Source organism: Phaethon aethereus, assembly GCF_964289735.1.
Source record: "Phaethon aethereus genome assembly, chromosome: 20".
NCBI lineage: Eukaryota > Metazoa > Chordata > Aves > Phaethontiformes > Phaethontidae > Phaethon > Phaethon aethereus.
Genome location: NC_138596.1, coordinates 6,189,987 through 6,210,437, shown reverse-complemented (window position 1 = coordinate 6,210,437; position 20,451 = coordinate 6,189,987). Strand labels below are relative to the sequence as shown.

Sequence of the window (20,451 nt, the reverse complement as noted above, 5' to 3'; positions counted from 1 at the left end):
CTCTCCTTTAAATTCAGATGATTTTGGCTCAGTCCTGGGGATATTCAGGATCAGGATATCAGGGTGAGAGGAGTAAAGCAACATTAGCATCACACTCAGGAAAAAAAGGTAAGGATCAGGGAATATGTAAGAATCAAGTTTAAAAAAAAATAACAAAATCATTATTTCTGGTATAAAACTGTTTACAAACACTGTGGTTGTTCAGGATATAATCTCTTAAGTGTAGAGCCCAGGCACTTAAGTTATTTTTCAGCTTCACACTTTTGGTGGGTGAACACTCTCCCACCATCATATCATCCAATGTATCAATACAATGTAAAAATAGTTAAAAAAAACACCCCAAGAAAAAAAAAAAACACAAACAAAAAAACCCCACATGATGTCCTTAACACAGAAGTAAAAAAGAAGCATGAAAAGAGAAAGAGCTCTTATAAACACTAACATGCTCAATAAAACATGACTGTTTTTAAGAACAGTTCAGGACCTTACAAGATTAAATGGACCTTTTCCATCATATGCAAAACCATTTGGGTTTGGGGTACAGTTTATGGTGTAACACCAACCTCTAACACCAAACCGGTATTGCTGACACCCTACACTTAGGACATCTGCCACCATCATTCTATCATCTCATGCTGCAAGGAAAAGATGAGAAAAACAACTCCTAATAGTGACCCTGAAATGCCAACCTATTTTCTAAACAACATATGGCTTTGAAATAGGGCTCTGTTTGTGCTTAGAAGCAGAGGTGCGGGGAGAGCGTTGTACTCATGGAGAAGAACGAGAGCGGCTGGGGGAACCCAGCAAGGCACTTTCTCCAAAAACGTTGGCATAGGAAGATTTGAGGAACTGGACATAGTTTTGCATGCTGCGGTTGGTGCTCTCTGACTGCTCCAACCGATCCTTTAAATCCTGTAGGCGGCTTTCATACCGGCGCTCTGCCTGCATGAAGAAGCACAAATTACAGGCTGAAAGACAGCAACATTCATCCTATTCACATTAAACGTAAGCTGCTCCCAAAAAAGTGCTGAGGACAGCAAGAATTAGCACAGCAGTAGATGACATTAAAACAGATGGTGCTACGATATTTATGATTTGTTCTGCTCATTTCCAACTCCATTCAGCAACTTGCTGATAAAAACAGGAGACAACATAGCTAATCAGTTGGGCTTTTAAAACTGATTAGCTATATTTACGGGGAATTAAACACACTCTTTTCTGAAGAGTAACTTGACCTGATCCATGTGCCAACCCAACTCCAAGTAAAACTCAAGTAAACAAGCAGGGTAAAGAAGACATTATGAAAGATTACCATTCTCTCTTCTAGGAAAAAATCCTTTCCTCTAGAAGAGAAATTGTATTCGCTCTCAGATAACCAAGCACAGTAAATGAAGTTGAAATCTGTCCATGACATCTGGTGCAAGTCTCATTTGAACATAAGAAACGTCTGATTCTTTTCTTACACACACGTAAGTTTAGAGCAAGTTTAAAGCGAGTTCATTCAGATCATTGCTATAAGGAATAAGCAAATGAGAGTCCACACTCCTGAATCAGTGACATAACAGACACGTCATATCACACATTTCATGCACACATACAACAGCACATCACATTCAGACACAGCTCTGCATGATTTTTGCAGCATGTCCTTAGGACATTGGTTTATGGACTCCAGTTGCTGCCAGGACACCACCAGCACAGCAAGAGTATCCCTTGCATGTCACTCACATCATCCTTGCTCCGACGCAATTGGTTCAGTTCTGTTTTATTCCTACTCAGCTGGGTCTCCAAATCTAACATCTTGGATTGGGCTGCCCTCTCTCTAGACGTTGCTCGTTCTCGAGTTTGTTCCACCTACGTATAACACCAGAACAACTTTGTTAAAGGGTTGTCTATGGAAGAATTTTTTTCCCCCCTGCCCCATTGCCCACAAGGGCCCTATAAAGTTTAATTGGACACATTCTCATACATAAGCAGCAGCTCAGTCTTCTGCTTTCCTCTATTCTGTTGCAAACTGGACTGCAGAGTTCAGTTTTTCAATTAAGTGCTGACAAACAGTACCAATACATTTTATTATTTGTGTTTCACTTAACATTTTGGTCATAGGTTGAGGAGGTATTTCCAGCATTCTCACTGTTCCCCTTTTACAGTCTGTATATTTTTGGAAGAATTCACAAAGGCAAGAAATTACTTACTTGTCTTTTGGCATCCTCAATGGCCATCTCCAGCTGACGTGCCAAGGAGCTACATTCACGGGTCTTCTCCTCTAACCGCAGCTGACACTGGTGGATCGATTCCTCACGTTTTGCTATGACCTGAAGGAATTCTATGTTCTGAGCACTCGTTGTCTCTAGTTTTCTAGGTTAAGACAATAAGGGAAGGAAACCCATTCATTTTAAATGGAGTATGTTCCAGTCTCCTTTTTGTCAGGTCCTGACTAGTCTGGAAACAGATTCTATTTCCCCTTGACAGGTGAGATTCCCAAGAAACACTTCTCCACTTCTCGAATCAAAATTTCAAAAGACTGAAGGACATACAGAGTACACACACCCCTACATTTTCCCAGACATCGCCACTAAAAGGATTTTATAAACATGGGTAAAAGTACCGTAATATGAAAAACCTCAAAATTGTCAGGCTAGATTGGACAAGGAGCTGGTTTATCTGCTGTGTAAGCCATCATCTTTTCTAACAGCATTCATAACAGTTGCTGCAAAAACATACAACTCTCTCTCCAGTGGACAGCTACTGATTTAGAGATCCTTGTGGGATAACCAAATGCACAGAATCCTGGAGCCACATGGGGGACTGGAACAAGACTGAAGCTGTTTCAATCCCCTGAAAAAACAATGGGAAGAGGATGGAAATAGAAGGTTAAGAGAGCCTAGTATTTCTAACCTTTCTAGCTCCTCCACCTTCAAGGTGAGCTGCTTTTTCTCCTCCTGGGCAGACTGATACCTCTCTCTTGTTATCTCCATTTTGTCTCCCTGGAGCTCAATCTAAAAATTACAGTAAGTTATTACTTTACAGAGTAGTCACTACACACACAACCAACCACCTAAAACATACGCAGCTCTCCAGAAGGAAACATGCTCAATTCATGATTTCTGGAGAGCCCTAGAAAAGGAACAGTGGGTAGAAAAGGAAAGCACTAAACATCCATTTTGCTCGTGCTTCCAATTAACATTTGGAAAGGTATAAGAAAATTCTTGCATATTGCAAATGAAAAGATGGGTCCATAAACACTTGCATGCAGAGCAGCCACTTGCAAGCACAGCAAAGCACACACATTAAAAGCAGCCATATACATGACAGCAGCCCACAAAGGCATTAGAGCCTGAAATACCAGGAACGTTTATAATTCCAAACCAATCCAAATAAAGCAGTCAGACTGCAAGATCATTTGCTGTGTCTTGAGGCATGGTTGTAGAAGTCATGCCTGTCTATAATTGTCCTGCAATACCTACACAGTTCTCCTGGGGACAGAACACAGGAGAACACAACCTGAAATCAGGGTGAAAAAAACAAGGTTGGGACAGCTCTATAAGCAGAAAACCACAGGACTGAAAGCTGACGAGATGATGGAAGCAACAGAAGTGAGTGTTGGCATTAGTAAGTGTCACTGTTGCTATTCAAGTCGCAATAAGGTTCTGCACCAAGGGATTAGAAACCTTTCAAATAGCAAGGAATGCTACTAGCTATGCCGCTAACTTCTTGCACAAAGACATGGCACACACCTTTATTTTGCAGTGCACGTTTAATCTTTTCAAAAAGAGACGAGAACAGAGACGAAGTTTGAACCTTCCCGTGATTAGAACTTCATCTTGGTCTGAGACTTGCGGATTGCAGTGCTGCAGGTACTTTCTGCCAGTCCCTTACCCGCTGACGAAGATCTGCAATCATGAGAGACAGGTCCATGTTGTTCTTCTCATAACTCTGAAGCTGGTCCTGACATTCTGCCAGCTGTGTCTCTGTGATCTTTAGGATCTCAGGCAGCTTCTCCAGTTCAGCAAGCTGGCTCTGGAACTGCTTACGCGCCTACAGTCAAAGAAGAGAACATGAGGAACTTTCCAATGTTCATAATGTAAAGAGTAAAAACTTTCTCAACTTCAGTGAAGCTTTGTTAGTCTGCAACCATGATGACACCATGTGGATATTTGGCCAGGGTTGGAGTTCAAAGCCTAAGGTCTTCTACTCCAAAAGGCTTTTTCTTAGGATTTGGCATTCCCTACGGATGGAGTGAGAATGAGTGAGTATTTTGGATCCTGGGCTCTAATTTTACTAGAAGCTTGCTCTTTTTGGAGGACAGCTGTTCCACATCAGAAAATGGTGTAACCTAGATAGTCCAGTCCACTGTTCTAAACCACTATTTCTGCATCAAAGGACACACTAAGCAATTTAAACATCTCTGTAGAACACCATATAGTCAAAAAGAAGTTACTACATGTTCAATAGATTTTGCAGAATGAACAAGTCCTGAGAAAAACTAATGGAAAAGGCAAACTGAGATAAGCCTTTTATTTCCTATTCACAGGCAATTTTCACTACATTCAGAACATTAAGATCCACAAACATCTACAACATATCAGTCTTTAGAGGAACAGTTACCAGTTCAATCTCCTTGTTCATTTCATCCTTTAGTGTCTTGTTCTCTTTATCAGACTTCTCCAGTTTTGCTGCCACATCATCTGCTTCCATTTGGGTCTTCAACACCTGCACATACAAAAAAACCCACATGCTTTATCTGTCCTATATCGTTTTCAACAAGTGTGCAATGCAAACTAAAACTGCTCAAGGATCAGCAACAAGTTTCTTGCCACACTAACTACCACCCCAGAAATGTATTTGGAAGTTCACTTTCTGCTTCTGTAACCTGGATCATTTAGGCTTTCCACCAAATGTTCTCCCCTCTTGCCTTATCTTCCTCCTACCACAATAGCCAAAATCCACCCTCCAAAAGCAGCCAAGGAACAGTACTTGCCACACTAAAAGGCAGAAGAAAGCATGTCACTATTTTCCTTTACCTTTTGAAAAGGAGAAGGGAAAAGTGAAATAATTAAACCCAGTCTTTTGTTTTCTCTGCTGTGGGAGTCAGCTCTCCCTAATGACCAAGTTATCAGCACGTAGTGAGGAAGGTAAGTCTTCCACACGTTGCCATACAGCCCATGGCAGTCTGAATGCTGCCATCTGAGAAAGATTCAGGCTAATAGAGACAAAAGAACCAAAACCATAAGAAACTGCAACATCTTCCAAGAGCAAACAAAGGGTTAAGGCATTACAGAATAAGCCACAACAGTGAAGGGAGAAAATATGTTTGTGCAAGGGCTGACGGTTTTGACAAAATGCCTACCTGTGACTTGTAGGTTTCAATCAACCCTTCATAGTTCCTGACAGAGCTCTTGAGCTGCTGCACTTCCATCTGCGCTTGGTTCAGCTTTTCCTCCGTTGGGACCACACTAGCCTGAAAAAACAAAACCTTTTCCATTGACTGCTTGGAAGTAACTACCACGCTAGCTGTCTAACATTGTCTAGACTAAGAAAAAGATTTTTATCAGTGTAAGTTGGCATAACTTTCCAGACTTCAGTGGATTGCTAAATTTACACCAGCAGAGCACAGAGGCTTGGGATGGTTGTACAATCTTTCCATTTGCCCGAATGAGCTGTGCTTCTTGGATTAGGGCCACTCCTTATTTGGCTCAATGCCTAGCTTTCCAAGAAGAAAATTATGCAGGTCACCTACAAGATCACCAGTGATAAGAGACACAGGAGAAATATGCCAGCCTGCTTCTTTATTTTGGATAATGCATTCTCACATGCATTCTCTCTGCATGCAGGAATGTTGTTTGTTCTCTGGACAAGCAGCATGAAGATATAAGGACCAGATATAAGATCCCAGCTGGAAGAAACAGTACTTGGATTGGAGATACTGCTAGTCAAAATGTGGAAGTAACCCAGTCCTTCCAGAACATTCACTTTTCTTTATGTCCCTTCCCAGCATCCTTGCCCTATCATACTCAGGTTATGGTGAAACTGATTTGAAACTAAATGGCTGCAATGGGTGCAATTCAACTCTGCCCTCAAAGGCCAAGCAATTTGTTGCAATTTCTCCTTTTTTCCCCCTCATACTTCAGCTTCAAACCCCTAGAATCACTGACCTTTAGCCTTTCATTCTCCATTTTTAAAGAAGTCATCTCTGTAGTCTGTCGATGCAATTTACCCATCAAAGCTTCTCTGTCCTCCCGCATCTTGTCCTCCAGGATTGTCTGCTGTTCCAGCAAGTCTGCAACACGGCTGCCATATAGAAAGAAAATGAATGTTTAAGTGAAAAGGAAGAATAAGACTGCTAATCCTTGAAAATTACATTCAGAAACATGGCTTTTATCTATTGTTTCGTCTTCCTCCTCCAGTCACAGATGCACACCTATCTGTTGCACTCTTCTACCACCTCAATCTTCTTAGCCTGCTAGAAATTAACTTGAGTCATCCCCTTGGAGCTCAAATGCATTGCCTCCAAGATACATAGGATAAAGAGGTACCTCCCTCTTCTTGCACCTACCCATTTTTTACCACAGCAACAACTGCAGTGATACCAACACATTTATTTAGCTTTAAAACAAAATTGGCACAAACTGTATTGCCTATCTCTTCTAATCCCTTCCATTCAAGCATCTCAAACAGATCTCAAAAGATAGCCTTAATTCTTTCACAGCATTACAAAATGGCAAGGGAACACAGTTTTAACGGTCAGCAAATCCTTACAAAGCCTGCCTTGGCTGTGGCAAGTCAGCAGCAGAAGCTACATCTCTCTCAATCTCTCCAAACTCTGCTCTAGCCCTTAGGCAGTGCTGGTTTTGCTTGGATATTTACAGGCAATGCAATTAAATTACTCAATTTAATGAAATTATTCAATTAAATTATCCTTCAACTTAGAACTCATTCCCACTCATGCCATTTTCTCCACACCAATTTTATTTTAACCTGTTCAGTGTAACAATTTCCAGTTCGAGGTCACTCTTGTCCTTTACTACTTTGTTGTAGCGACTCCTCCAGGACTCCAGAGTAGACAGTGCCTCAGCAATATAACTGTCCTATCAAACAAAAGAACTAGATGAGGAAAAGAGCAAGAGAGCAAGTGTCACTGGACACGGGATATGCAGACAATATGCAGAGATGCTGATATGGGTAAACATGGTATGTGCAGAGACTTCACTAAGACTTTTAAAATATTGAGGACAAGTATTTATTTTTATTCTTCCTGATCTTTCAGAGAGAGGTGTTCTCCGACACTACTGTCAGCCAACAGACATAGCAGCAGCGAAAGAAGAATCCTCTTTGAAGGCAGATGAACTATCAGAAATACAAAGCATGGCTAAGATTCTACAAGGGGCTCTGGTCCCTAGAATTCTAAAAACAAGGGAGAGAAAAAAAAAAAATCAAGTAGTGTAAAATCCATGTTCCCTTCTGATTTGTTTTAGCCCCAACTTCCCTACTTTTTATTGAGATCCTTCAGTAATTTTTCAACTGGAAATTCCAGTACACCTCTAAGTCTTTGTAATTCTCTGCTCTGACTAGTTTCTCAATTAACAACCAAGTCCATTCAACCCAAAACCACAAGGCTTTATTTTATTGGCTTTTGTCAACCCTCAGACGGTTCTAAAGAACCAGGTGAAAAATCAGATCTGCTAGTATGATCCAAGTTATTGCATGTCCTAAGTTAAGGACATGCGGCAAATATAGTGACAACTGAGAAAACTGGATTTGTGCTAAACTTAGCATAAATGGGCCAAAGCATCACGACAGAAATAAATCTCATTAGTTGAAAGCAGAGACTCTCCCCATGGCTGCTACCAGAAGTCAAAGATTTAGATGCATGACCTGAAATGAGGTCTCTCCTTCTGTATTATCAGGTACCTTTTCTGCTAGCTGGACAGTCAATTGCTCTGCATACTCTTCACTCCGCTCTGCCCGCTCTTTCTGTGCACGGATGGCTTTCTTCAGCGCCTCTTTATCACGGTCTGCCTTCTGCCTTAGTTCTTTCAGTTGTTCCATGATATGTTCCACCTCTGCCTTATGCTGAGCTTCATTGCGCTCCAGGTTCTGCAGTGGGGAAGAAAACACACCACATGGAATAATGACTTTGTACCTGCATATCCAAAGCAGCAACTGATTTCCTAGAAACAGTGGAGAGAGTTGGGCATAAACTCGTAACCGCCCACCTGGAGGTACTTGCAATCACGTTTCACCTACACAATCCTGTCCTAATGCTGACATATGTCAGCATGACATCTCTTCCTTTCCTTCCAAGAGCCTTCCCCTCTTTCATAAGCTCTCTCTAGAATACTGATTTCATATCCTAACCAAGATAAATACTGATCTACCAGTCTTTTGATCTGAGAACATTCTCTTTATTAATTGAAATGCTCACATACAGTAATGTTGCTTTATGCAGCTATATAGCTTAATAGAATTAAAGCTCTTCTAAACCATTAACGTACATATGTTCATCACAACATCAACATCAAAAACAGATATGTTAAACATAAGATTTTGATCAAGATAAACCAGGGGAACTTTCTCCCCCTCGTTAATACTGTAGAAAGTGTGCATGAGTGTTCAAATTACAGGAACTCATGACACAGGATTTTTCCTAGAAAGCAAATTAAATAGTTTACAATCTGTCTCAATGCTTGACTAAACCAAAGGCATCTTTTAAATAATTATGTAGTAATTAACTTAGAAAAAAAAATCTAATAAATGTACATAGATCTTAAGGCTACGATTTTGCCTCACGCATCAGAAGTGAAAAGGTTTTCTTTTTCTTACTTCATTTTAAAAGTATGGTGTGTGTTAGCAGCATAAACATCACCAGCCAATACGTCAGCCTACCAGACACAGTAGAAGAATAGTTGGTGAGTGCTACTTCCCTTGTCAATTCAGTTCATGAGAGTAAATGAAGAGACAATCCCCAGGGACCACTGAAAACATACCCGTATCTGTATAGTCAGACGATTGTTCTCAGCTTCTTTATTTCGCAGCTGCGCTTGTAAACGGCCTCTCACAGCCTCCATAGATTTGGAGAGTTCACATGCTGTCTTTGCCTGGTCCTAAATAAGAAGCAAGACACACACACCTTTTTCCTCAACAAGCTAAGAGAAGGAACACTTTCTAATATGTAACCATTCAGTGAAGAAATCTGATACTATCTCCAGCCACCTCCACTTTCCTCAAATGGACCCTCACAGTCCTCTACTCCAATAAAATGGGCAACAAATGAGTAGCCATTTGTTTTACATCAGATGTGAATGACTGTCGCCTTGTTCTAGGGACAAATATCCTTCATATCTGATCTCTTCCGCTACATTCCTTTTTTACTTCCTAAAGAGAGGAACAGACTGGAATTTGACATCATGAACCAACAGGACCTCAAACAAAGGCAATTCAGTAATAAGCCCAAGCAAAGAGAATACCACCTATTCACCTTTGTGATGGATGTTTTATTAGCAGAAAATCGAATCCACAATTGTGTGGGAATAGGTAGCTGTCTATCTAGTTTTATAAGCAAGCCAGTCATCTGACTCCTTAAAAAGTAATCTTCTGCAAGTACAAATCCATATTTTGGACTATCTGTAGTTCTACAGAACTGGAAGGTAGAGCAGGGAGTGGAAAACAAAAAAAAGGAAACTACCTTTTCTGCCTGTATCTGAGCGGTAAGATCGTCCACTTCTTTTTCTTTCTCCTGAAGCCTCATCTGAAGTTGCTGGGAAAACAAACACCACTCAGATGTTAAGTAAGAAACACATTTGGGTTGGTGGGTGGAAGGAAAGACATGTAACTGCCTCCCTCCCAAGACCCTCTGATCATGGCACTCTGCCTGGTATCCACAGCAACAGCAGGATGGAAAACCAGCCTGCATTCTCCTCAAGCAGAAAGCAAAGGGGATACACATACATTTGTGTAACAGGGCATAGGATACTCAGTCAAGAAGGAGGACCTGACAGGACTACATACTCCACAGACAAAAAAAGTGCATTCCCTCTGTCTCACAGCAAGTTTTATAACTTCTGGCAATGCAAGAACTCTTCTCTGTTTACAGATAAGGAAATGAACAAAAACTGGCACCAGGTCACCCACTCATTCAGTGACAGAAGCACATACAGAAAGGTTACCCTCTTTGTGCTTTTCTCTCTCTAAGGATAACATGATAAACATACAGAAACAAGAAGATGATTTCCAAAATGAAGAATTCTATCCTAACCATCAGGGGTATTTTGGCAGTAGATTTATTTTTTCTCTCCCACACCCAGAGATTTCTTTTTAAAGAAACATGTAGCACAATTCTTGCTTTGTACATTCAGTACCATAAGAAAAGGTAAGCAGAATCATTTTCACTTAAACATAATAAGAACAGGTTTAAGTTCTCCTTTACAGTTGAATACTGTAAATCCTAAGAGTGCTTTTATATGTAAGTCTCAGTTGTGCTGTCCCCATTCTAAGATCCATATTTCAAAGGCTATGAAAATCTATCCACTTTGAAATGTAGGTTGTTAACAAGAGAAGCAATGTAGTGGCTCCGATTACCACAAAAGCCAAAATATTTTTTATTGGTCTAAAAGGCATTAGTGTAAGACTTGATGGCTGAATACAAGACAAAGAAGAGCTTGTCATTTTAGATCTCCCTGCTTTATCATTAAAAAAAGAGAAAAAAAGAGACTGTAGTTCACTTACCAATTTCTCTGCATCTAAGTCAGCCAGCATTTTCAGCAGTGCTCCTTGCCGCTCCAGCATCTTCTGAGCATCCTTCTACAAAAGAAATACATAAGAAAAACGGTTAACTAAAAAGTCTATTTTATACAGATTCTTCAGATGGAACTGGGCAAATCAACCATTTCCTCCCAGTTGCAGCAGCAATTCTCAGAAGATACCCAGAAGCATCAAATCTGCTAAATATTTCACATACCATCACCTATCTTAGAAAGCTTGTCCGCTTCTCATTCAAAGATTATAATAAAAAGCATGATGGCAATTTAAGATCTTTCCAAACTCTCCTGCTACTCAGGGAAAGTCATGTGGAAGAATTCAGTCCTTTTATTCAGTCTCACTGGTGGCTGATGGCTGAAAAAACAGTTACCATCAGCCTACTTTTGCTCAAATGGAATATAAACTACAGGAGGAATAGCAATTTCATTTCTGTATTGCTCTTACAAGCAGTGTAGAATTGTTCCATACAAGCAGTACAGAACTGTTTACAATGTTTCTGTTACTGCTCTTAACAGCCTACAAAAACAAAGTTCTGAACATCCTTAGGTTCTCATTAGCTAAGGCCACATCTAGTCCTCAGTCTTCAGCCAACGCAACTGTAGCAGTAACATTTCAGACTAGCACGCTCAGCTGATACAGCTCTATCCAGATGAGAAAGAATTGGCAACACAGTAGTGCCTATACCTTTCAATACAGTCAAAGAGGCTCTAACAACCTCACAACAGAAACGTCAGTCTTACTCCAAGACATAGGCAGGAATTAAAAAAAAAAAACTAAACTATCCATCCTTTATGGCACAGGGTCAACGGCAGGGTTGGGAATTAAAAAAAAAAAAGTTAAAAGCTCTCAAACTCCATTTCAGTCCACAAGACAACATAGTCTCCTGTAATCATCCAGGTTCAAGCACACAGCACAGCTCACCTCCCGGTTGTGCTGCTCTCTGAGAAGTTCTCGTAGTGTCCGGTTCGTTTCTTCAAAGGTGCTCAATTTCTGGAGCAGAAGCTCTTTTTGTCTTGTCAGTGTGTTAATGTCTGAGCTGCTCATGTGTTTCTCCTAGAGGAAAAACAACAAAAGAGAAGAAAAGAATTGTTCACATGGAATTGATGTATGAAGCTGATACAAGCATGAGCAATGCAATAGTCAGCACCATGCATGCAGAAGGTGACTGTACACTGCAAGTAAATACCTCACTTTCAAAGCTAGCAAACACCTTAAGCATGTTAAATCCCTCCACTTTTCCTTACATTTTTCTGGATCAGCAACTGTAACATGTATTTTTAAGACAGCCATATAACAGGACAATGTAGTAAAGGCAAGAACAAAAAAGGACAACACCTACAATGTTGAGTCTCCCGATGGTATTTTTCAGGGCATGGATCTGCCTGGCTGCTGCTGCTCCATCCCTTTCTGCCTCACTCAGCTTGGACATCAGACACTCCTTCTCATGCTGCAAGTACTTTTTCTGTAGCCTGTAATGAGAATTCAGCCATCAGAGGAACAAGAAACTTTGACAGCTGTACCAGCCACTATTGTATTACAGTTGATTGGGTTAAAACTCATAAAAACCCTTGACTCGGAGGCTAAAAGCTCTAAACAAACACTACTTAAGATTCATCCCTTTTCAGTGTGGAAGTTGTTCTGATAGAAGCCAGTAAGTAGACACCAGGAGCTTGCTAAGACCACAGCTATCAAACAGGAATTTAGAGGGGACAAATCGGGCTTATACCAAAGCCTGCACACGCTATTAAACCCACAACACAAAGCTGTGCTTTTCCTGGGCACTTCAGTCACAACAGAAGTAAAACTCCAAATGGTTGAACATGAAACAGGAAAGCACACCAAGATATACAGCTCAAAGTTTTTAGCCAGGGCTTGTAATCTCAGAAGTATTCACAATGTCTTCCGAAAAATACACAGTATTAACTTCCAAGTTATTTTTCTTAAGGAAAAAATAAAACTAACTCTTTTAAAACACTAGTGTTCCCCTGGAGACACAAAGTTCCCTAATTCTTTAGATACAAAGCAGATGCAAAAATGTCAGACTTGGAGATCTTCAGGGTCAGTAAGAAAAAACCCATGATTCAGTCCTCTCGGGGGCTGTCACTCCTGTCTCATGATTTTTCACAGACGCCAAAAATTCTCCTCTAATTTTCAGCTCCATGTTTATTCATTTGTTGTTCTACCAATATCATCACAATTCAAAAAGCACCTCTTAGCCTTCAAAATATTAATTGCAGAGCTAGGTGACCCTCCAGTAGGCCACACAAGCCAACTGCTCTCAGGTTCCTGAGAGTAGTTTTTTCCATTCCAGTAATCATGCTAGAGCCCTTCTCTGCAGCTATTGCCATCTGAAGTTCCCCTTCTAAAAGGTGACAAAAAAATCCAAGAACATCAGTTCTTCAGCAGCACTGCAACCCAGGGTACAAACTACAACTTCAAATAATGTTAGCAATAAAGGAGGTAAGCACACTGTAAATACCACTACTTGCAGTAACAATGGAGAACTGGAGCTTTCTTACACAGTCAGATCTTTCTCTTCCTTTATGCGCTCAATATTGCGCCTGAGCAGTGTATTCTCATGTTCTGTTTCTACCAGCTCTTGTGTGACCTCATTCAGTTCTTCTTTCTGCTCCTCAAGGAGACGCTTTGTCATTTGCTGCTGTTCCTCCTTTTTCTGCAATTTGGCCTGATGAAGATATTTAAACAGAACTTAAAACAAACCAGGTGCTTTTAAAGCGATACACAGAATCCGTGCCACAAACCAGTGAACTAGCCACTCAACTGCACCAAAGGACTTTTTTTTTTTTTTTTTGCCTAGATACTTCCAGGCTGTTCCTGTGCACAAAGGGCATAATTCATTTATTGCCTGGAAATACTTCCCATCCCATCAACACAGGGAGACACAAGCGTCCTGGCTCTAAGTCACATACCAGAAATTGTCATCAGACATGAGACAGACCTCAAACATGGCAAGAAAGGAGCTCTGCTAGCAGTTCACATGCTGGAGATGACTTCCATTGCTCCACTATTGCTTTGTGAGATCCAGGGAACTGGGTGAAATCAACCTAAATAGCCCCTGGCATTTTGTTTCCATCTACCCATTTTGGATTACCCGGGACGTAGTGTGGCAGCTCAGTGTCACTGCTGGTAGCATGACTGGAGTTGTGTACAGACTATTCAAGAGCTGAATGAGGCTCAGAAGTTGACTACTGCTCCTCATGAATGACACCGGCACCCCATTTGGCAACTAAGAGTACTACAAACAGTTGAAGGTGTGAAAGATGACAGAACATAGAGAGGGGCTAAATTACTGTACAAGACTTGTTTCTTTTTGCAGCAAAAAAGTCACTGAAGATTCACTGGCTTGTACAAAAACAAAGCTAATAAAAGTAATGTGATCTTACACCATGGATTTATTTAAGTGACACCACCAAACATTTAGATTAAATTAACTTATTAGAAGTATCAAAATAGATTGTTTTACAATCATGCAAGTAATTCCATTACATTTTTTAGCATAAATAAAATGGAAAACCTTTAATTTAAGAATCTACTTGACTCAAACCCTATTCTTGTTCACTGATTTGAAACTTTACGTAGCTTAGAGTAAAGTAGTAAGAATACAATATTTGCTGCCCTCAGTGTTAACTCAAAGTTTAAAATGCAGTCTTCCCCCACCATAGAGCATCTTATGAAATCTGGGTGGTGTCAAGTATGCAAGAGGCTATTTATCTGGAAAACACAACATCACTGGGCTGCACATTTTGAAAGAGAATCAGAAGAAAAAAAAAAATCTTGTTGAGTAAGTGGATTCTTTGACAATAAAACATCATCATAACACATTTTGCACTTTCTGGAATGACCAGTTTTCAGATTTTGGGCTTAAGCAGAAGCCAGATTATTTGGCAACTGAGGCACAGCAATACCTTATTAAATGGATAATGATTTAAAATGTTTCCTAGTAGGGCTTAGTGAATTTCTCACTAGGATAGTTCAGCTCTTCTAAATAACTCAGACAGCTTGCTTAAAATAAAAAAAAATAAAAAAAAAAATCAAACCAACAGCCTGGGTAGTCTTCCATTGTACCAAGACTTGACTCCAGCCTCATCTTACCAAACAATCAGCTACAAAGCCTGAGTCAGCAGGTCTTTACACTATCTCCTCACCTCATTCTTCAGTGTTCCCACCACATTCATCAGGCTATCTATCTTCTTTTCATATTGGTTCATTTTGCAGTAAACAGCATCCTCCTCATCTGTAGAGAGGTCACTCAGGTGCAATACTGACAGCATTTTTTCTGAATCTGGAGGTGTAATTTCTAGGCGGTGACTTGGTCCCTAGTAGAAGAACAATATAGAGAATCATTTTTTAAGTATAAAGTTATAAACAGTATTCTAAACCTAACTCTGCCAAAACCAGAGACCAGGTCACATCACTGCAATAAGGGTAGTAAGGAAAACATTTGTAAACAGCTCTTTTCATTTCCATCAGAGAAAGGTCAAGAATGCAGAAAGACTAGAACAGAAAAAGAAGAAAAAATAATGTAAATTCAAATTCTCATTTGGAAGAGCCAGGAATACAAAAGACAAAACTATCAACCCATGAGAAAGAAAATATTACACAATACTATACAAATGCTCCATGCTTCAGAAAAGACTAAGAACAGCAGCCCTTCACTGTGCCTCCAGATGAGATCTTGAAGGGGACTAGTAAAACCACAACAAACAAATTTGTCTGGCTTCTAGAAGCAGAAAGGCATGATATGGCCATAGGCTGCTAATTAATTTCCAATTTTTCTGTATTAAAAAGTGAAAAAGATTTATAGAAGACACTTCAAATGGATGGTAGGTGACAGTAGCCTTCTTTCAGATCAGCCCAGCTCCCTCACTATACAACTGCTCTCTTCAACCTCAGATAAACATGAAAGTTTGTTTTAAAGAGCAAAATCAGCCATACCTCCCGTTTGCAGGTGGACTCCCGGACAGAAGTTTTGCCTGGAGGCATCCAGGGGGCTTTGGTTTTTACCCGGACAGCTCGGCACACATTCATGGTATCCCCTTTCATTTTCTGCTTGTGCTTTTGCTAAAGAAAGAGACAATAAAATAAATCACAGACTTTTAAAGAACCATTTACAATTTTTAGAGCTGCAAAACCAAATGAAAGATCATTCATACAAAAATACCACATAATGTTTCACATGATACATCAGATCAGACAAGACAGCAGCCACCTGAGGAGGCTAACACCAGCCAGAAGGAAAGGTTATTGCACATTCAGTTGACAATATGGCTAGATGTACTAAATTCTTATTATTTATCATGTAGCGACTCTGGTATATCACTAGGATACCTGCACTTGCGATGTGATGAAAGCCTTACCCAGCAGACTGGGGTGGGAGATTGGGGTGGAGGAGAAGGAAGTCTCCTCTGTATGGAGGTACACAAAACAAATACTGCAATACAACCCATTCACGTGAAGACGGCAACACCTGGGAGATCCCTTCTCTGTTCCAGATTAATTTCACAAAAGAGCAGCTATATCATTTGACAACAGCACCACAAGAGAAAAAAAATAACAGTCTGGTGTGATCAGTTATGAAAAACCCCTGAAGTGTTTTCCCAGCTTTGCAGTCAACTAATAGATCCATATTTATTTGTATTGAACTCAAGGTGCTCTAACTGAAGGCAAGTTAAAGTGTTTTTGCACAATTCTAAGTTTAGAGAAAAATCAGATATTCTAAATATTCCCTACAGGCAATTAATTAATAAGAGTCATTGATTTCACTGTCAGGCCATACCCCATTATGATATTTGCCATTAGCAACAAACACAAAATTGATGAAGGACTCGGAACAGGATGTCTGCACATAAGAAAGAATGAGCTAGCAACTTCCATCACCTTTTAAGAACAACTTTACATAAACATCCAACTACAAAAGAGGATATGAGACACTTTTTTCCTAAGCACATTGATTTTAATACAGTCAAGACTGTATTTGAAACACCTAGACATTACCTTTCCCCAAACCTTTCCTGCAAAAATAGGGATGAAGCCAAAGAAAAACCATTATCAGGACACAAATGCAGGAAATAAAAGGGGAAAAAAAAAAAATCCCCCAGACCATACCACACCACATTGGAAGCAACACTCCTCACAATCAAACACTTGAACATGAAAAGTAACTATATATTCTATATCGTACTTGGATCATCTTAAACACGGAAAATGTGTTGCTGAAAATTCACCATTGAATATGAATTCAAGTCAAGTTCTAACACAAGAGTAAAACAGATCTTGAAGATTTTGTGGTGCTTCTAGGACCACTCACCTTCTTCTCTGTAGCCATTACAAACACCCAGCTACACACTCCTACCTGGGATTTTGCAGGTGTGGTTTTCTGACCCTTTTTAATATGGACATGGACAGGGGTGTTTTCATCCACATGGACATGCAAAGGGGGAGATGAGGAACGGTTCTTCATGGCTCTTCTCCCACAAACGGGAAAGGGCAATACAATGAAAGGAAACCTGTGAATAAGGAAACTGGAAATAACAACATTTCCCTCTGTGCCAGAGAGCAACAATGGCCAGCCTTGGTTATAGTTTGTGCTTTCTTTCAGTAGCATCTGCCATTTTGAATTGCACACTACTTTGCTGTAAAGCTAGGATTAATATAAATAATTTCTCCGCTTCTGGTATTTTCTGCTTTTAACATGGTTATTAAAGACCAAATATAGTTGGATTGATAGCAGGTGTCTGTAAGAGTCACTGGAATTCAAAGTCTTAGAGCAAGTGAGCAAATCAAGGGCTCCAGTAACCAATACAGTCTGATTATGAAGAAAAATTTGAAGGGGGGCGAAGAGGAGCATTAATTAACAGTTTAGTTGAGAAAAAACAGGAAACCATCAGATTCTTCCATCCTAGAACCCTGAACCTGTACACCTTCATATGTGCTTAACTTTAAGTGTCTTTTTGAAGTTAAACAAATGCTTAAAAGCTTTTGGATCATGACATTTCTTTAATCTTCAGAAAAAGGAACAACCTTAACCAATATCTAACACAACACGGAAAAGCCTAGAGACACAAGGTTAAAGTCATTGCCTTTGAGCTTGATGATTCGGTTGAGGTAAGGGTATAACACAATTGCAAATCTTACAAAAATCCACCAGCAGCACTAATCTGATTCTGGCAGAAAGCTTTTTGTCAGTCTAGGTAAAATTACTTACAGTTATTTTAAAGTTTTTAGCTCTTCTTGACAGTGTGTTCTGCACAGAGACTGAAGTCACTTCATCGTTGATGGATGAGGGACACCTGATACAGAAAAAATAAAATGACCACTAATAGGAAAAGCTGACAATTTCTGAACATCCTCTTCCTTTTGATTTAAGGCAACACACAGGCTCAAACACATCAAATGTATGAACCCAAACAACACAAGTTGGTGTGTCCTGGCTTCCCCTGACAAGCATTGGAAGAGGGAAGGACCGAGATTATACTTACTTACATATCGATTATGAAAGTTGGTTTAAACAATGGCAATGTTTTGTACAATTACACAATGGCCTTACTCAAACAGTTACAAACCTTAAAATTCTAACTGCAATTTTTAACCAGTTGCATAAGAAAACAAGGTTTGAACAGGTCCAGAGTACCTCTACACCCCTTCCCAAACCCCACACCCTCCCTAAATTCTGCCATCATCAACAGATTCTGTAAAACTCGACAGAAATGTTGACGTTCTTTTTTACAAAGTTTATACAATTTTTCAGGCTGAAGAGATGCATCCAAATTAGCACTCATCCTGCAGGAAACCCAGCACCACAGAGACTTGTGTTGCAGTGGGGTCACTGCCTGCCCAGTAGACACGTGTACCGGTCAGCTAACCGGTAGCACACATAGAATCAGGAGTCAGCTACAGCATGAGCAGCTTCTTGCCTGGTGGTATGTGGGGGACTTGAAGAAATGAGAGCAAGGGAGGAGGAATCCCCAAAGGACTAATGTCTATGGGGGAGTGATGAAGTACAGCTACTACAGTGGTGGCGGACCAGGCTCAGTCAGTCCTTCACAATTTGCTATGTAAGAACAAGTGTTACGAGGCAAGTGTTACTTGTAATGCAGTAGAGCAGGATTTTTTGTACAATACTGCTGCTAGACTAGAATTTAGATCACTCTCTACAGCTCATTGATTAATTTGTCCACTTGGAAAGGTTCATGTAATAACCTACTCTAAACGAAACCAGTGGTACTGCATCTGTTTTTAAGCAGTTATGTGTTTAAGACAAAATATGTCAGATTTATGAAGATTACAGAGGGGAAGACACAGCCGTACTTACAACTGCAAACAGCGCTGGGGGTTTTAACCCTCTCCTTCCCGAGGAGGGGTTAAACTCGGCTACAGCCCCGACTAAGACCTTAGGTAGAGCTTCTGAATCACGACTAAAACAACTGCTGTCACGCAGCTCGCCCTAACAACAAGGTTTATTTCAGAAGTTTAAGTAACTTCTGCTATCTCTGGAGACTTTTCAAAGAATCTGTGGGTACCTCACGCTGGCAGGGACCCAGCCTGGGGCCAGTCTCCCGCTCAAAGTGGGATCGGCTCCGAGGTCAGACCCGGGCTTTAACCAAACGGGGCTGGAAACCCCCCAGGGGTAGCACCACCCCCCCGCAGCCCGGCCCAACGCCTGCCCCGATACCACCGCGCTCGTTTTCCGTTATATATTTAAAGCCACCTGATAGTTCCCGCTTTCGCTCGCAGCGGGAAGGACTGCCCCAGGGCAGGAGGTACTTCTCGTTACTGACGCGGCGGGGAAAGCGCCGAAGGAATTATTCCCGGGGACTCGGACATCACCGCGGAGGGGACCCCCACCCTCCCTGGCCGCGCCCCCACACCGGGCCCGGCGGCCCCGGCCCCCTCACCGTGAAGGGCCGCGCGGGGTCCGCAGCCACTGCCGCCTCAGGAGGTCTTCCGCGGCGGCGGGGAGGCGGCGGGAGGCGCTGCCGCTGCCATGGAGACCCCGCAGCCGGGCCGAGAGGGACGGCGGGAGGCTACACCGGGGGCAGAAGGCGCCGCCGCACTTCCGGGGGCGCCGCCGCACCACCACCCGCGGCTCCCCCATTGGGCGATTCAAACCCTCCTCGTGACCCGGCCCGCCGTCCTTCGCGTCACAAGGCCCCACCCAGCAACGGGTCTCGTCGCCATGGTGACGCGAAGCGGCCCGGCGGGGAGCTGCCCCTGCCCGGGGCCGGGGAACGGAGCGCAGCTGCGCCCGGGGCAGCGGTGAGGCAGGCAGCGCAGCACGGCCCAGGAGAAGTCTGGCGGGCTGTGAAGCATTTTTCTTCCATCTGGGGTTTAAAGAGATGGATATTTTAAGTGGTAATAAGGGTTTCTTCAAGCTCCTGTCTATGCGTGTTCAATATAATTTTTTTAAGAACAACATTACTCTTTTGATACGGTGGAACACAAGGTTCAGCACAGACCAGGTTTAAAAAACACATACAGCAAGTCACAGACCAGCAATCCAGCTGGCTTTACTATAAATATTTTCTTTCTTTCTCCCCTCATAGAATCATAGGTTTATTAAAGTTGGAAAAGACCTCTAAGACCATCAAGTCCAACCATCAACCCAACACCATGATGCCCACTAAACCATGTCCTGAAGCGCCACATCTACATGTTTTTTGAATGCCTCCAGCA

At 41.4% G+C, this 20,451-nt stretch overlaps 1 protein-coding gene across 2 annotated transcripts; it reads right to left on the bottom strand.

Moving 5' to 3' along the window:
* Positions 1–710: 710 nt before the first annotated feature.
* Positions 711–19,933, bottom strand: ODF2 (outer dense fiber of sperm tails 2). Of its 2 annotated transcripts, XM_082008814.1 has the most exons (20): positions 19,674–19,933; positions 17,984–18,068; positions 15,715–15,840; positions 14,925–15,095; positions 13,278–13,444; positions 12,098–12,227; positions 11,680–11,811; positions 10,726–10,800; positions 9,686–9,757; positions 8,988–9,104; positions 7,912–8,097; positions 6,979–7,088; positions 6,156–6,291; positions 5,351–5,461; positions 4,609–4,713; positions 3,880–4,038; positions 2,899–2,999; positions 2,196–2,358; positions 1,729–1,854; positions 711–942 (listed from the first exon to the last, which is right to left on the bottom strand). In XM_082008814.1, the coding sequence occupies exons 1-20, from the start codon at positions 19,871–19,873 to the stop codon at positions 769–771; spliced, it is 2,646 nt and encodes an 881-aa protein (XP_081864940.1). In that variant the 5' UTR covers positions 19,874–19,933; the 3' UTR covers positions 711–768. The 2 variants fall into 2 exon arrangements, with proteins under 2 accessions (XP_081864940.1, XP_081864939.1); XM_082008813.1 differs by lacking the exons at positions 17,984–18,068; positions 19,674–19,933 and adding an exon at positions 17,132–17,254.
* Between the last annotated feature and the right edge of the window lie 518 nt (positions 19,934–20,451).

What these genes read in the sequence shown, in the direction of transcription:
- ODF2 (XM_082008814.1), bottom strand. Translation starts at nt 19,873, where the DNA reads ATGGGGGAGCCGCGGGTGGTGGTGCGGCGGCGCCCCCGGAAGTGCGGC. An exon ending in CTAAAAACTTTAAAATAACT is followed by an intron (nt 15,841 to 17,983) that starts GTAAGTAATTTT and finishes CTCTTTCTTTAG; the next exon opens with CAAAAGCACAAGCAGAAAAT. An exon ending in TGGAGAATGAAAGGCTAAAG is followed by an intron (nt 5,462 to 6,155) that starts GTCAGTGATTCT and finishes TTGTTTTTTCAG; the next exon opens with GCTAGTGTGGTCCCAACGGA.